Genomic DNA, 17,821 nt, shown 5'->3' with positions numbered 1-17,821 from the left:
AAAAACTGGATCAGAGAATTCAAGTCATTTGCCCTAAATCTCACGATAGTTTAGAACCAGAGAAAGATCTAATTTTCCTTCAACCTAACCTAGATTCCACTGTGAAAACCTTTACTCTTGGCTGCTAATTAATACAAAAGTCATCAAAGCAAAAACATTGGAAGACATGAGAGCCGAGGTGGGAGGAAAAACGGTGAGAATGACCTGCCTAAAACAAAATGTTCTCCACCACGAGGGTAAGACGACACAGGGAGCTGAGAATAATACTAAACACACAGCCACGCTGATGCGTATCAGAAAACCTGAAATTGAAGGGAATTGAAGCCTTTCTTGTGAGACATTTCATCATTTTCTCAGTAATTGCATCAGTTTTATAATTTCTTCCATCACTGAGTCCCCAGTAGCCCTGGCATCTCCTCGTCTGTGATATGGAGGTGGTAGGTAATGGTGTTTGCCTTCAGGAAATTAAAGACCCCTCTCAATAACTGCATTAGTCATCCACACTTGCTGCTATGATTGATCTTGTAACCACAATCAGATCTGGGCACGGAAAGGATATGAAAATTCATAAGCGGGAAAGCAACCTTATCTTCCCCTGATCCAGCTCTCTCTTTACGAGAAATATCTGCAAAGTTTTTTTTCGCGTTTCTAATTTGCTCATCAAAGGGCATGTTTTTGACAGGCTGGTATATGTCCATGGGCGACTAGGAACTATTGGGGATCATAGGAAATTGTGAATTCTGCCCAAGTTTTCGAGATTTGCTCTGTTGAGTTGCCCTTTACTTAAAAGAGCAAAAATGTTTTAGAATTGTATTTCAACTTTTCGGGACACCCAGAAGCCATAACACTGAAAAGAATATCCTGAGCTCGTCCTGTCTCTGTGGAAGATACTAGAAGTATACTCTGATTTTATTTTTACTTTATATCTTGGGCAATCCCTGGTACAGCAGGGGGTCAGAGACAGCTGGTAAATTGTTCCATAAGCTTCAAACTGAGGTACTCAACAAAGTCTATCCTAGAGTGGAAAAGACTAAATACAAGAATCCCAATGAACATGAACTATTTTCTGGGTTTTACAATTCAGTGGCTCTAAGATCTGCAACTTACCAAACTGCATCTGTTGTTTGCTGAACTATATGGTAATCTAATTATGTGTGTGTGAAAATCACTAAGTCATGTCTTTGCAACCCCTTGGACTGTAGCCTACCAGGCTCCCCTGTCCATGGAATTCTCCAGGCCAGAATACTGGAGTGGGTAGCTGTTCTGTTCTCCAGGGGACCTTCCCAGCCCAGGGTCTCCCACATTGCAGGTGGATTCTTTACCATCTGAGCCACCAGGGAAACCCAATCTAATTCTAAATATACATATACACTCTTTGATCCGTTCCCATAAGAAGTATTTATCTTACAGTATATTTCACATACAAGAAACTGTGTGTAAAGCTATTCACTACATTGATCTTTGTGTTTCAGGGGAAAATTGAAATAACCTGGAAAGGCTCAAGTAAAGCAAATTAAATAAATTATGGTTCACACAATGAAAACCATGTAGCAGATTAAGAAAAAAAAGGGTAGAATTTACATACTAAACATGGAAAAATCTCCAAGACATAGAAACTGAATAAATGAAAGGTACGCCACAGTACGGAGAAGGCAATGGCACCCCACTCCAGTACGCTTGCCTGGCAAATCCCATGGACGGAGGAGCCTGGTAGGCTGCAGTCCATGGGGTCGCTAAGAGTCAGACCCGACTGAGCAACTTCACTTTCTCTTTTCACTTTCATGCATTGGAAAAGGAAATGGCAACCCACTCCAATGTTCTTGCCTGGAGAATCCCAGGTACAGGGGAGCCTGGTGGGCTGCCATCTGTGGGGTCGCACAGAGTCGGACACAACTGAAGTGCCAGCAGCAGCAGCAGCAGCAGCAGAGTCGGACATGACTGAAGTGACTTAGCAGCAGCAGCAGCAGCATGCCACAGGATAGTGTTCCCATTTGAGTAGAGAAAAGAACAGAAACACATGTAGGTGTGTAATGCACAAGATATCTGGAAGGATATACAAGAAACAGTGCTTCTGAGATGGAGAATTGGAGGAAAGGTAACAAGGAGGGAAAGAGGCCACAATTCTGTTAACTGATTATCACAAGGTTTAATATGTAAGAATAGTAATAGTACACTTAGTGCCTATTATGTGCCAGGCATGCACTAATCACATGACATACCTAAACTAATATAGCATGCCCCTTTTAAACTACGAGATATTCAGATATCTGTCTTATTTCACGAAATTATCAACTGTGCTAAGTGTGCTAATTTGTTTCAGTCATGTCTGACTCTGCAAACTCATGGACGGTAGCCTTCCAGGTTCCTCTGTCCATGGGATTCTCTAGGCAAGAATACTGGAGTGGGTTGCCATTTCCTTTTCTGGGGGATTTTCCCGACCCAAGGATCAAACCTATGTCTCTTACATCTCCTGTTGGCAGGCAGGTTCTTTATCACTAGCACCACCTTAAGCATTTTTATATCCTACACAAAGTGAAAGTTGCTCAGTCATATCTGACTCTTTGTGACTCCTTCCAGGCCAGAATACTGGAATGGGTAGCCTATCTCTTCTCCAGCAGATCTTCCCAACCCAGGAATCAAACCGAGGTCTCCTGCATTGCAGATGGATTCTTTCCCAACTGAGCTATCAGGGAAGCCCCAATTGCTAGTACATATCACATAATAATTTTCTCAAGAAATATGTGCCTCATTTATTCACTCATTCAATATCAAATATAAGAGAAACTAATTATCTTTTCCCTTTAGAGATGACTTAAGAGCTTAATCACTTTTATGTAAAATTATCTTTTCATAATCATTTTGCTATGCCATGAATTCAAGCCATAATCCAGTAATAAGTGGCTTTGAAAATGTGCTGTTACACATACATACAATTGTGATTGTGCTGGACACACTGGGGAATTCAAACAAATTACTGAGGAAAGTTGTCCAGTTTTCTTCTTACTTTTTATTCAAAGAGAAACACTCTTTCTTTTGATTGTATTATCAAAGTATAGTCACCTCCCTTTTTAAGTCTTGAGTTCAGGAGAGTTCTTAACTGTTTTAATGTGAAAGATCTCCTACTAAGTTAGATGGAATCAAGTAAATAAAGTGCTTAGCACAAGGCTGACCTATCCGAAATCCCTATTCAAGTGGCACTATTTCTTTAGAGGCTATTTCTTATTTAGAGGCTTCAAATGGGAGAGGAAATTAAACAAGAGCTAATGCTCAGTCTTATCAACAGTTGGGAAATATGTCTGTGACAAAAGCAGAGCAGACTAGGGGAATAAGAATGTTTTTCCCCTCCACAAGTCATTAAAAGTCATCAGTGCTGTAAATCAGACAGTCTAGGCGAAAAAAGAGGAAAAAATTAAAACCCTGATTCTTTAGATTCAAAAATTCAGTTATTCAATCTGGTATTTATTCGAGTGCCTACTTGGGCCAGGCAGGCATTATGACAGGCAACTATAGTCCAAAAATTTATTTTATTAATTTAACACGCAATCTCTTTGGAATTTACTTTCTGTTTTTGAAATAAACTTTGTAGATACGTTAACAATGCCAAAATACATTTTACTGAAGTGGTAAAATGTTGATAGAAATAATTATTTAAATGGCTGGCCCTGATTTTTGGATTTGACAAAACAACAAAACTTCAAATAATATTAAGGGAACCAATACAGGGTTGTATTTGTTTAAAAAAAAAAAGTTCTCATCTATGTTAGGTACTGAATCATGTTCCCTTAAAATTCATTTATTGAAGTCCCAACTCCCAGTAGCTCAGAATGTAACCTTATTTGGAGATGAGCTCTTTAAAGGGATGAAGTTAAAGGATGCTTTTAGGCATCCTTTCGAATATGGAGTCCTAATCGAATATCACTGATGCTCATAAGAAGAAAGGCCTTTGTGAGGATAAAGCAGCCATCTGCTAGGGAAGGAGAAAGGCCTCAAAAGAAATCAAATATGCATACACCTTGACCTTGGACTTCTAACCTCCAGAACCCTGAGAATTATTGTTTAAGTCACCCAGTCTGTTGTATTTTGTTATGGCATCCCAACCAATACAATCTAATATGACACTATTTCATAAAAGGGAATCACATTTTAAATCACAAAGATAGGAAGGACATAATTTCTGAATTATTTTGCTTTTAAAAAAATCTTCCTATATTTTTATTTTTTTCACTTTGCTATAGAATAGTGAAAATTCTGTTTTGAACAAAAAACTCCTGCTCTAAAATCATTTTTCTTCTTAATTTTTCTTTCACTTCTTTCCACAATAAAAAATAACCATCAACTACACTCCTGGTAGGCTGCAGTCCATGGGGTCTCGAAGAGTCAGACATGACTGAGCAACTTCACGTTCACTTTTCACTTTCATGCATTGGAGAAGGAAATGGCAACCCACTCTAGTGTTCTTGCCTGGAGAATCCCAGGGACGGTGGAGCCTGGTGGGCTGCCGTCTATGGGGTCACACAGAGTTGGACACTACTGAAGCAACTGAGCAGCACACTCATGATAAACCTAGTAATTCCAACCCAAAAAGGACATATTACCTCATAGGTCCATTTTCATAGTTAGAATATAGTTTATAAATGTATCACCTGCCATATAATAAAAGAAATCTTGTAAAAACATTTTCTCGAATAATATTTTAAATTTATAATTATTAAAATTGAAGTAGAAATACTTATTCAAATTATTTTCAAAATACAACTGAATTATAAATTCATTATGGGGACTTGCATGGTGGTTCAGTGATTAAGAATCAGCCTTCCAATGCAGGGGAGGCAAGTTCAATTCCTGGTCAGGGAACTAAGATCCCACATGCCTCAGAGCAACTAAGCCCAAGCACCACAACTAGAGAGCCCGTCTGCCGCAACTAGAGAATCTGAGTGCTGCAACAAAAGATCTCTCATGATGCAACTAAGGCCCAATGTGTGTGCGTGATCAGTCACTTCAATCGTGTCCAACTCTGCAACCCCATGGACGGTAGCCTGCCAGGTTCCTCTGCCCGTGGAATTCTCCAGCCAAGAATACTGGAGTAAGTTGCCATTCCCTTCTCCAAGGGATAAGGCCTGATCCAGCCAAATAAATAAATTTTTTAAATAAAAAATTCATTATGAACTTTGGAAAGATTATTTATTTCATTCAATTTACACAAGTAATTTCACATTTCATTTTAAGTTCAGAGTCACAAAACATTTCTTGTATATCCAGCACTAATAAAGATCATGGAGATCAATGAAATATTTAATAACAGGGATTGATTTTTAATAGATATCTATAAATAACATTAACAGGAAAATACACATAATACAATCTACTCTGGATCTAAGGGCCTTAATTTACTTCAATATTGAAAGAAATTAGTCTGAAAATTTTCTCATTTAAAAAACACATTGAGAGAATGGGTTCAAGGATGGAGGAATGATTTGGTACTCAGCAATTCACAAATATGACATTTTTAAGATCTGAAGAAAGACTGCAAGTTGGCAGCACAAGAAATGATCTCTCTTCTCTCTCTCTCTCTCTTTCTTTCTTTTTCTCTCTCCTCTATGGAACAGGGATATTTCATATTTCATAGTTTCTGAATTTCCTCAGGAGTTCTGAAGGAGCATCCCCAGACCAGCGGAAACGAAGGTGCCAACAGTTCACGTCTGCAAAACCTGTAGAAGAGAGAAGGGGATATTTTAAAATCAAAGGTGGGAAAAGTCAAGCTTATCATAGTAAAACAGCTCGTTCATAAGATTTCAAGCAATAAATGAAATGCAAGGGTAAGTCTTTGGTGTCAGTTTTTAGTATCTTACATAAATGGATAAGCAGACTTTTGAATCCTTATGAAAAGGAATTGGTTTATATGGATGAGAGGACTTCACATGTTTAAATGCTTAAAAATAAAAGGATATATATAGATGCTTCCAGTGGTAGGAATTTTGACAATTCATCTGCAAAGAAATTGGAAACTACTTTCAAACAGCTGCCAAAAGTAAAAGGTCAATGGAAAGAATCCCTGGAACTACAAATAATTTATTCTACAATAGTAAGATTGTTTTATTCTAATAAACAACTTTGTTGAAAACTAGAAAAAAGGTCATGTTCATTCTCTACTAGAGGCAGGGTCGGTTTTGTTCAGTTCATTTGCTCAGTCATGTCCAACTCTTTGCGACCCCATGAATCGCAGCACGCCAGGCCTCCCTGTCCATCACCAACTCCCGGAGTTCACTCAAACTCATGTCCATCAGATCAGTGATGCCATCCAGCCATCTCATCCTCTGTCGTCCCCTTCTCCTCCTGCCCCCAATCCCTCCCAGCATCAGAGTCTTTTCCAATGAGTCAACTCTTCGCATGAGGTGGCCAAAAGTACAGGACTTTCAGCTTAACATCATTCCTTCCAAAGAACACCCAGGACTGATCTCCTTTAGAATGGATTGGTTGGATCTCCTGGCAGTCCAAGCGACTCTCAAGAGTCTTCTCCAACACCACAATTCAAAAGCATCAATTCTTCGGGGCTCAGCTTTCTTCACAGTTCAACTCTCACATCCATACATGACCACAGGAAAAACCATCACCTTGACTAGATGGACCTTAGTCGGCAAAGTAATGTCTCTGCTTTTGAACATGCTATCTAGGTTGGTCATAGCTTTTCTTCCACGGAGTAAGCATCTTTTAATTTCATGGCTGCAGTCACCATCTGCAGTGATTTTGGAGTCCCCAAAAATAAAGTCTGACACTGTTTCCACTGTTTCCCCATCCATTTCCCATGAAGTGATGGGACCGGATACCATGATCTTCGTTTTCTGAATGTTGAGCTTTAAGCCAACTTTTTCACTCTCCTCTTTCACCTTCATCAAGAGGCTTTTTAGTTCCTCTTCACTTTCTGCCATAAGGGTGGTGTCATCTGCATATCTGAGGTTATTGATATTTCTCCCGGCAATCTTGATTCCAGCTTGTGCTTCTTCCAGCCCAGTGTTTCTCATGATGTATGTACTCTGCATAGAAGTTTAATAAGCAGGGTGACAATATACAGCCTTGACGTACTCCTTTTCTATTTGTAACCAGTCTGTTGTTCCATGTCCAGTTCTAACTGTTGCTTCCTGACCTGCATATAGGCTTCTCAAGAGGTAGGTCAGGTGGTCTGGTATTCCCATCTCTTTCAGGAAGGGTAAATTGGCAAATTTCTTCTAGCAAAATTCTTCTAGCAGGTAATTTGGCAATATTTATCAAACTCATTAAAATGTATAAACCTTCAAACCAATAATTCTACTTCTAGAAATTTATCTTAATGAAATAATCATGATGTGCCCAAGGATTTAACTATAAGATGTTTATTGTGATACCATCTATAAATGTTTCAAAGAAACAATCTAAATCTTCAATAACAGAAAATTGGTTAAAAGGTTTTAATGTAGTCATTAACAATTTTTTTAATATTTATCATTATAGAAAAATGTTCATAATATATTGCTAAGTAACTAGTAGTTAGGAAATAATTTAGACAGCATGATCTCATTCATAAATTCATTATTTACATGGGTATTTATATAAAAGCTTTTTTAAGTCTACAAGGAATTACCCCTAAATGTTGATAGTAGCTATTCCTGAAGAGTTACAATACATATGATTTTCATTCTTTATACTCTTTTTCTGTTCATCTGTATTTTCTTACTTTTCTACAATGAACAAGTATGCTTTATATTATTTTTTATGTTTAAAATATTGCCAATTAAAAACAGGTTACAGAATAATACATAAAATATAGAATAATAAATAATATATACTTCACTGATATTTAAAATATTATCTAAATATCTAGCAGGAAAAATATACACAGAATAGTTGACAGTGATTATCCCAGGAAAATAGGATCTGCACTTTCTTTACAATTATCAGAGAAAAAAATCTGAAGAATTTCCATTTGGGGGAAAAAGCAAAAAGAAAATTGTTTCCAACAACCTGTAATTGAAACACACACACAAAATATGTACAGTGATATCCTTTTCATTTTAAGTATACTAACATATCTTAAAAATATACCAAAATAGCAATAATAAAAATTTCCCTAAGTGGTAAGACTGCAAGTTATTGTATTTTGTTCCTTTTGCTTGACCGTATTTTCCTCACATTTCTACACTAAATATGTGTTGTTTTGGGAATTTAAAAAAAGATGTTTTCACATTTGGGTTACCCTAGAAATAGACCCCAGACAAGAATTTGAACGCAAGTGGTAATCTGGGAGGTGATCCCAAGAGACCCTGATAGGGAAGTAGGGAAAGGAGCCAAGTCTATAAAAGGTACATTTTCAGGAAGTTACTACTCTGGACAACTAGGATTTGATCCCCTGGGGAGCCCTGGGAGAAAATACTAAAAAAAAAAAAAACTCAAAGCTTGTTCCATTTGAGGGGTGAAGGTGTTGGAGAACTTATCCTCCCACTCACACTCATTATCTGACGGCTACATCCACAGGGTGTTTACTCCCTGGCACTTAACTGTCCGCTCACTTGCTGCCAAACCAGATTCACTGCCAGTGAAAGCCCTCTCGTGGGAGCCGTATGGTTGGCAATGCCTGGGAAGGCAGATGCCCAGAGGATATGTTGGCACATCAACAGCATCTGCTATTTTGATTTTTTTTTTTTTACTCCAGGATGTTATGCAATACTATTTGATTCTAGAACTGTATTTATCAGAAGGCACATTTATTGCATATTTAAATGAAAATAAAGTAAACATTAGATTGTCTCTCATGTGGGTTTTCAGATGCTGTGCTCCTTTTTTTCCTGGTTGCAATGAAGAGTTGGAAATGATGGGGGCTGTTTGATGGATGTTTATGACATAAGAGGCATCAAAAGGCAAACTTCAAAGTAAATACCAAGCACTGCTTGAGGAAATCAACAAAAGTGCTGAAAAGTTATGTGGGAAGCCACTTGGGGCTTAGTAAAGCTGGCATGAATAATATTTCTTAAATGCTGACATTATAAAAATTTTCATTGCAGTCAAATGAAATTATAAATAAGCATGCAACTGTACTTTGGCATATGAAAACCCAACTTTAAGGCACTACTCAGAACAGCCAATAATCTCTTAAATAACGTTAAGAAAATACTGATATATGCAGGCTTCAGCAAAATTTCCTAATTCTTATTCTTCAGTAGCAGCTTTCAGAACAGTGATCCTCTCCCCCCTCACCCCCTTCACCTCCTTCCTCAACCATAGTATAATATACTTCATGATATGAGGGTATCAAAACTGGCATCACAACTTGTTCAGAGTCAATTACAATATATCTACACTATGAAATATTTATCAGTTGTTAAAACCAATGAGTTCATTCTAAATATAAGGGTCTAAGGAGAAACCCCATAGTAATAAAAGCTAACACTAAAAAAGCACTGGCCATGTACCAGGTCTAAATAGTTTACATATGTGATTTACTTCTCAAAAAGACCTTATAAGGTAGACACTAATATTTTAACCATTATAGAGAGATAAGAAGATATAAATACAGAGAGGTTAATTTGCTTGCCCAAGGTCACATAACTCAGCAGTGGAAAAAGCCAGGCTCTGGTTACAGAGTCTGTACTCTTAGTTACTGTATAACAGAGAGGAATGTGCACGGTATAACCCTCACAAACGAACATATATTTATGCATGCCTTTGTTAACACAGAACAAGTGTAGAAGGAGACACACCTGGGCATTTGCACTATTTACTTCAGGAAGTAGAAGCAGAGAAGCATGAGACACTAGGGTAGACACTAAGTTATTGTCTATGTATGATTCTTTGAATTTTTAAAAATTTTTTTATTTTTTGGCTGCACTGCTTGAGATGTGGGACCTTAATTCCCAGACCAGAGATCAGACCTGAGCTCCCTGCCCTCTGGAAGTGGGGAGTCTTAACCACTGGACCACCAGGGATGTCCTGATTCTTTGAATTTTCAATGGTAAGCTCATATTACTTTGAGGCTTTTAAATATCTAAATAACTTTTTTAAAAGAAAGAGAAAATTTTATAGAATCTTATGAAAGGGATTTAAGCGTGGCCTTAGTGTAAGGCTCTGACATGATCAACCCCCTCAAATCTAGTGAACTCAGAATAGGCCTGAATCTGAAATAAAAAGTCACAAGGAGGGCCTAGAGAGGTTCAGAAAGCATAGATCTGAACATTCCAAGGATAAATGGGGAAGCAGTCACGTGTTTACCTGTATATGCAAACTGTGGTGGGTGGGTGGGTATTTGTATGTGAATGTTTCCCTGAAACACTTCTTGGGACATCTGGCCTTCTCCTTTGATCTGTTTGTTATATTATAACCGTTGCCAGTTATGAGGCTGATGCAATCAACTGCAGGCTCTATGAAAGGATCTCTTGGAAAACCAGCAGAGGTACCTGAATGCAGCACTAAGAATCTTCATTCCCACCAAGAAATTAGCATGTAAAAATTCTCCCCAGAGAGTTTAGAAGTGACTATTTCTAGAAAGACTATAGTTCACCGTAACCTAATTAGTTTCTGTTTTTATAAGAAGATTTTGAGGACATTCAGGAAACTTCTTCTTAAAGACTAGGGACTTCCCTGGCAGTCCAGTGACTAAGACTTTGCCTTTTGATGCAGGGGGTGTGGGTTTGATCCTTGATTGGGGAGCTAAGATCCCATATGGCCAAAAATCCAAAGCATAAAACAGAAGCAATATTGTACTTAAAGGCTAAATTCTACTGGGGTGTTGAGGGTAGAGTGTGGATACATAACACACCTATACAAGATAAACAGATGGGCAAATAGACAAAGAAATCATAACCATAGCTAACAATTGTCCAGGGCCTGCTATAGGCAAATCACTGTCCTAAGCATTTTGCATGGATCACCTCATTTAATCCTCTTGGTAACTCTATAAGAAGGTACCACTTAGATCTCTGTTTTGTAGATGAGGAAACTAAAGTGTAAAGGAGTTAAATAACTTTCACTTCATTTCACTTCAGTCAGTCATGTCCGACTCTTTGCAACCCTATGAACGGCAGCACGCCAGGCCTCCCTGTCCATCACCAACTCCCGGAGTTTACCCAAACCCATATCCATTGAGTTGGTGATGCCATCCAACCATCTCATCCTCTGTCCGGCCCTCTCTCCTCCTGCCCTTAATCTTTCCCAGCATCAGGGTCTTTTCAAATGAGTCAGCTCTTCGCATCAGGTGGCCAAAAGATTGGAGTTTCAGCTTCAACGTCAGTCCTTCCAATGAACACCCAGGACTGATCTCCTTTAGGATGGACTGGTTGGATCTCCTTGCAGTCCAAGGGACTCTCAAGAGTCTTCTCCAACACCACAGTTCAAAAGCATCAATTCTTCAGTGCTCAGCTTTTTTTATAGTCCAACTCTCACATCCGTACATGACTACTGGAAAAACCATAGCCTTGACTAGATGGGCCTTTGTTGACAAAGTGGTGTCTACTTTTTAATATGCTATCTAGGTTGGTCATAACTTTCCTTCCAAGGAGTAGGCATCTTTTAATTTCATGGCTGCAATCACCATCTGCAGTGATTTGGGAGCCCAAGAAAATAAAGTCAGCCACTGTTTCCACTGTTTCCTCATCTATTTGCCATGAAGTGATGGGACCAGATGCCATGATCTTGGTTTTCTGAATGTTGAGCTTTAAGCCAACTTTTTCACTCTCCTCTTTCACTTTCATCAAGAGGCTCTTTAGTTCTTCTTCACTTTCTGCCATAAGGGTGGTATCATCTGCATATCTGAGGTTATTGATATTTCTCCCGGCAATCTTGATTCCAAGTAATATAAATAATAAATGGTAGAGCTAGAATGTGAGCTGACATGGTCTCCTTCAGTGTCTATTGCCAAGGACATTGGGCCTCTGGATGCACGCATGGCTCTGGGCCTTTGGACCACCACCTGGCACCCAACTTGGCCCTTGCTGCTTGAGCTCTTTCATGTGCATCTGGATTTTTAGGGGCTTCCCTCGTGGCTCAGACAGTAGAGAATCTGCCTGCAATGCAGGAGACCTGGGTTCAATCCCTGGGTTGGGAAGATCCCCTGGAGGAGGGCATGGCAACCCACCCCAGTATTCTTGCCTGCAGAATCCCCTGGACAGAGGAGCCTACAGGGCTACAGTCTGTAGGGTCACAAAAAGTTGGACAACAACTGAAGGAACTTAGCATGGAATGTGAACCCAGGTGGGTTAGCTTAGGAGCCAAGAGTTTAACCTTTGTAATACCCTGCTTCAGTGGACCTATACGTGGGTCAGATGTCTACAGAGCTACCTACAGATAATGTATCTTCTGAGGAGAGTGCAGTGCCTTAGAATGCAGACTCTGCAGTCAAACTGTCTCATCTCAGACCCCCTCCCTGCCACATACAAGCTGGATAACCTTGAGAAAATTATTCAGCCTCCCGAGGGTTCAGTGTTCTCATCTGTAAAATGAGAATAATACTTGTAATGAGGATTAAATAAATTAACTCATGTAAAATTAATATTAAATAATAGATTTTAAGTAATATATGTGAAGAACTGCACACAGTAAATACCCAACACAGGGATTTCGTTGGTGGTCCAGTGGTTAAGACTTTGCCTTCCAATGCATGGGGTGTGGGTTCAATCCCTGGTTGGGGAGCTAAGATCCCACATGCCCCAAGGCCACAAAATCAAAACATAAAACAGAAACAATATTGTAACAAATTCAATAAAGACTTTAAAAATGGTCCCACATCAAAAAATCCAAAAAAAAAGTTTAAAAATAAATAAATATATACATATATACCCAACACAAGCTAGCTAGTGTTATTTCAGTAAAGCAGAAGATGATCCCAGAAATGTCTCAAGTTTTTGCTTGCAAGGAATGTGTTAAGGAGTATATCTAGTTTCTGTGTCGATGCTAAGTATCTTTCAAGGTGTCAAAACAACATTTATAGTTGGTAGTACTATGTAATTGGAAAGGTTGAGAATACATGTGATGTAAAATGGGTCTTTTAATTTCAGACCTCTGTTCTACAAAATACATAACATGACTTACCTGGAGAATCTGGATTTTGTGGGGAGAATGACTTCTCCACAGATTTGGATTCTTTCTGCTCCATTTTCTCTGTGGTTGAACCAAACTCCTCTTTCTTTATCTGTTTTTGCTCATCCTGTTCCTCATTTTCAATTTTGTCAGTAGGAGTCTGGTCAGATTCTTCCAACATCAGATCCTTTTTTCCTCTGACAGCCCAGTGCATTGACTACATTAATTGAAAGCAGATGTATAATATAAAATCCATATTATCTAGTTTCTATATTTAAAGTTCAATATGTGGTAACATTAACCTATTATTATAATGCTGATTAACAAAATGTTAGACTTGACTATTAGCCAGATATTAATCAACTAATTCAGATATTAATTGATTAATCCTCACTGATTTGGAAAACTAAGAATATGAGGAGAAATTTGTATCCTAGTATAAAGGAAAGGGACCAGCATCAGAGAAATTAAAAGAATGATGTTTTTCCAGAATATTAGCCATAAAATTACCATATGTCCAAGCAATTCAGTTCCTAGATACAAAGAATTGAAAACAGGTGTTCAAAGAAAAACTTACACACAAATATTCATAGCAGTCATGGAAATAATCCAAATGTCCATCAATTCACTGGATAAACAAAAATGTGGCACATCCATGCAATGAAATATAATATTACCATAAGAAAGGAAGAAAGTACTACAATGTGGATAAACCTTATAAATATTAGGCTTAGTAAAAGAAGTCAAACATAAAAAGCCACATTTTGTATAATTCCAGAATAGACAAATTCATACAGATAGAAAGCAGATTAGTGGTTACCAGAGGCTGTGTGGGAAGGGAATAGGAAATGATTGCTAACAAGGACCTGGGTTTCCTTTTGGCGTAATGAAAAAGATCCCAAACTAGATAGTGATGATGGGTGAACAACTTTGGGAATGTACTTAGTGCCACTGAAACGTACACTTTAAAATGGTTAAATGGTAGGTTTTATGTGTATTTTACTATCAAAAAACAAACAACTGGACTGTGTACCTTGAGCCATGCCAGAGATTAAACCTACTACTGTTGTGACCTTCCTTCCAAAATTCTGGATTATACATCTTCTCTTTAAGAAAACTCATGGCACAAGCAGTTGTTCAGTGACTCAGTCGTGTCCAACTTTTTGCGACCCCATGGACTGCAGCACGCCAGGTTTCTCTGTCCTTCTCCATCTCCTGGAGCTTGCTCGAACTCATGTCCATGGAGTCAGTGATGCCATCCAACCACCTCATCCTCTGTTGTCCCCTCCTCCTCCCGCCCTCAGTCTTTCCCAGCATCAGGGTCTTTTCTAATGAGTCAGGTCTTCGTATCAGTGACCAAAGTATTGGATCTTCAGTATCAGTCCTTCCAGTGAATATTCAGGGTTGATTTCCTTTAGGATTGACTGGTTTGATGTTCTTGCAGTCCAACGGGCTCTCAAGAGTCTTCTCCAACACCACAGTTCAAAAGCATCAATTCTTCAGTGCTCAGCTTTATTTATAGTCCAACTCTCACACCCATACATGACTACTGGAAAAAGCCATTGGTTTGACCCTATGGACCTTTGTTGGCAAAGTAATGTCTCTGCTTTTTAATAAGCTGTCTAGGTTTGTCATAGCTTTTCTTCCAAGAAGCAAGCATCTTTTAATTTCATGGCTGCAGTTGCCATCTGCAGTGATTTTGGAGCCCAAGAAAATTAAGTCTGTCACTGTTTCAATTGTTTCACCATCTATTTGCCATAAGGTGATGGGACTGGATGCCATGATCTTAGTTTTTTGAATGTTGAGGTTTAAGTTAGCTTTTTGACTCTCCTCTTTCACCTTCATCAAGAGGCTCTTGAGTTCCTCTTTGCTTTCTGCCATAAGGGTGGTATCATCTGCATATCTGAGGTTATTGATATTTCTCCCTGCAATCTTGATTCCAGTTTGTGCTTTATCCAGCCAGGCATTTCACAATATGTAGTCTGCATATAAGTTAAATAAGCTGGGTGACAAATACAGATTTGACATACTCCTTTCCCAATTTTGAACCATTCTGTTGTTCCAGGTCTGGTTCTAACTGTTGCTTCTTGACCTGCATACATGTTTTGCAGGAGTTTTCTTTAAGGAAACTCATGGCACAAAGCAGGAAGTTAGTCAATATTTATTGTGAAATATCTGTCCTAATTTTAAGTGAATTCAATTCAAGTCCAGTTGCCATCAAATAACGAGAACTTTTAAAATATCTCTCCATTTGGTTTTTTTAATGATATTATGGACTTCCCTCAGAGAAGGCAATGGCACGTCACTCCAGTACTCTTTCCTGGAAAATCCCATGGATGGAGGATAGGCTGAATTTCATGGGGTGGCGAAGAGTAGGACACAACTGAGTGACTTCATTTTCACTTTTCACTTTTATGCATTGGAGAAGGAAATGGTAACCCACTCCAGTGTTCTTGCCTGAAGAATCCCAGGGACGGGGGAGCCTGGTGGGCTGCCATCTCTGGGGTCACACAGAGTCAGACACGACTGAAGTGACTTAGCAGCAGCAGCAGCAGCAGCATGGATTTCCCTGGTGGCTCAGACGGTAAAGCATCTGCCCACAATGCAGGAGACCCAGGTTCAATCCCTGGGTCGAGATCTCCTGGAGAAGGAAATGGCAACCCACTCCAGTATTCTTGCCTGGAAAATCCCAAGGACGGAGGAGCCTGGTAGGGCTACAGTCCACGGGGTCACAAAGAATCAGACATGACTGAGTGACTTCACTTTCCTCTCATTCAATGATAGAATTATTCTGGAGACTTTTTATGAATGTGCCTGTATACATTATGGAAGTTTTCTGAAAGAAAACACAAGAAACTACAATGGTAGCTTTCTGGGAGAGGGAAGTAGAACTGAGGTATGAAATAAAGGTGGACTCACTTTTTATTACATATCCTATTGTACTAGTTTTTTTTAAGTGTTTTATTTTTTTTTAAGTTACAGTTTTAAAAAATCAGGGACCATAAATCAAGTGTTGGGCATTCCCCCATTGACTTCTGGCTAAACTTTTATATTTTTAGACAAACACAAGATTCAAAACACTTGAAAACTCTCCCCAGAAACTCGATATCCTAGAATGATGTCCGATATACTTGGTAGTGGTCCTTTGCCAAATAATTTAACTGTGTAATTTTTCCAACCTAGCTCTGGCTACTGATGGTGATGTCAGGAGTGAGGAAAAAATGAAAAATGGATCTTCAAAATGGAGCAAAGGTAAGAGACAATTACTTTTACCCATGCATGCTTTTGGACCCTTTTCACATATGTCTTATATATGTATTTCCTTCTCTCTCTTTTTTTTTTTTTTTTTTTGGCTGAGCTGCATGGCTTTCAAGATCTTATTTCCTTGGTCAGGGATTGAACCTTGACCATGGCAATGCAAGGGCCCAGTCCTAACCTTGGGACTTCCAGGGAACTCTCTGTATTTCCTATTAAGATGTTTAAAACTGGATGGATGAGTAGATAAATTAAAGGGAGAAAAGATGAATACAGAGTAAGAAATAGAGTTTGCTGTATCAAGAATATTCAAGTAGAATAATTAGCTGTGGCATAAGCCAAAATAATAAACATAACTGTTTCCTGAAATCTCATCTGATACTGTGGGATGCTGTTCCTAAAGCACTACTGAGGAGTAACCTCTGTTACTCAGAAACCCAAGAAAAACCCATAAGCCATGTATTGGGGCAAATTAAAACCATAGAATAAATTATTTTCCTAATAATGAGGATATTGTTTTCCTGTGCTAAAAAAAAAAAAAAAAAAAAGAATAAAAGCAAAGCAAGAGCACAAAGCAAAAACAAAAACATTGATTTTCTGAAGTCCAAGGCTTAGTGAATAAACTCAGAAGTTGTGACATTTAAAAATTGTGCCAAAACTCACAGAAGGGGCCACTGCCTCTGCTACACACCCATCCCATGATGCAAGGGACATCAGGCTTTTCATCTGCAGTGCACAGAAGTCTGAACTCTCAAAACACTGCAGCTGCCAACTCCTTCCCAGAGCACCATTTTATTTGCCAATTTGAACAAAGCAACACAGGGAGGCGGTGGCCCATTGCATGTGGACTTGGTCATGTTTGCTCACCCAAGCAACGTGAAGGGGATGGGGCGGGGAAGGAGCAGGGATCATCGGCATCTTACAGAGCTTAGAGTGATACCATAATTTCTTACCACTTGTCTCAGGAGCACTAACTCTGACCACATAGACAGGAACCAGGAGAAGCACCTCATCAGAAAAAAGGGAAAGTACAACCTGGTAAAATGCTTCCTTGGAATCTTAAATAAATCTGTTCATCATCATTTTTTAAGAGAATTTAGAAATGTTAATAAGATGGTATTTATGAATAGCAGCCAACATGATCACAAATGGGCTTCCCAGGTGACGCTAGTGGTAAAGAACCTGCCTGCCAGGAGGCGCAGGTTCAGTCCTTGGGTCAGGAAGATCCTGGGAGGAGGGCATGACAACACACTCCAGTATTCTTGCTGGGGAATCTCATGGACAGAGGAGCCTGGTGGGCTACAATCCATGGGGCCACAAAGAGTCAAACATGACTGAAGTGACTGAGCACACACATGATGACAAATAGATGATCTCAACTAAAAAGGTACAAAGATACATTCAAATATAGATAAATAAATATATATGTAGATACACATACATAAAATATACATACTAAAGGGCAATATAGCCTTGTGCACACCCTAAAACCATAAGGATATTCAAGCCTTCTGCTTTGATCCAACCA

General features: G+C 38.9%; 1 protein-coding gene across 1 annotated transcript in view; it reads right to left on the bottom strand.

The window, feature by feature from the left end:
- Window positions 1-5,291: 5,291 nt before the first annotated feature.
- Window positions 5,292-17,821, bottom strand: part of DNAJC12 (DnaJ heat shock protein family (Hsp40) member C12) — a 44,526-nt gene continuing 31,996 nt past the window's right edge. Inside the window, exons 5-6 of the mRNA XM_040242278.1 lie at window positions 13,051-13,255; window positions 5,292-5,708 (exon numbers count right to left, since the gene is read on the bottom strand). Of these exons, the coding sequence (XP_040098212.1) occupies window positions 5,614-5,708; window positions 13,051-13,255 (300 nt within the window). The 3' untranslated portion in view covers window positions 5,292-5,613. The remainder of the gene's footprint in view (window positions 5,709-13,050; window positions 13,256-17,821) is intronic.

Source organism: Oryx dammah, unplaced genomic scaffold (assembly GCF_014754425.2).
Source record: "Oryx dammah isolate SB20612 unplaced genomic scaffold, SCBI_Odam_1.1 HiC_scaffold_6, whole genome shotgun sequence".
Classification (NCBI taxonomy): domain Eukaryota; kingdom Metazoa; phylum Chordata; class Mammalia; order Artiodactyla; family Bovidae; genus Oryx; species Oryx dammah.
The sequence above is the reverse complement of the archived record's forward strand: the minus strand, read 5'-3'. Positions and strand labels throughout refer to the sequence as shown.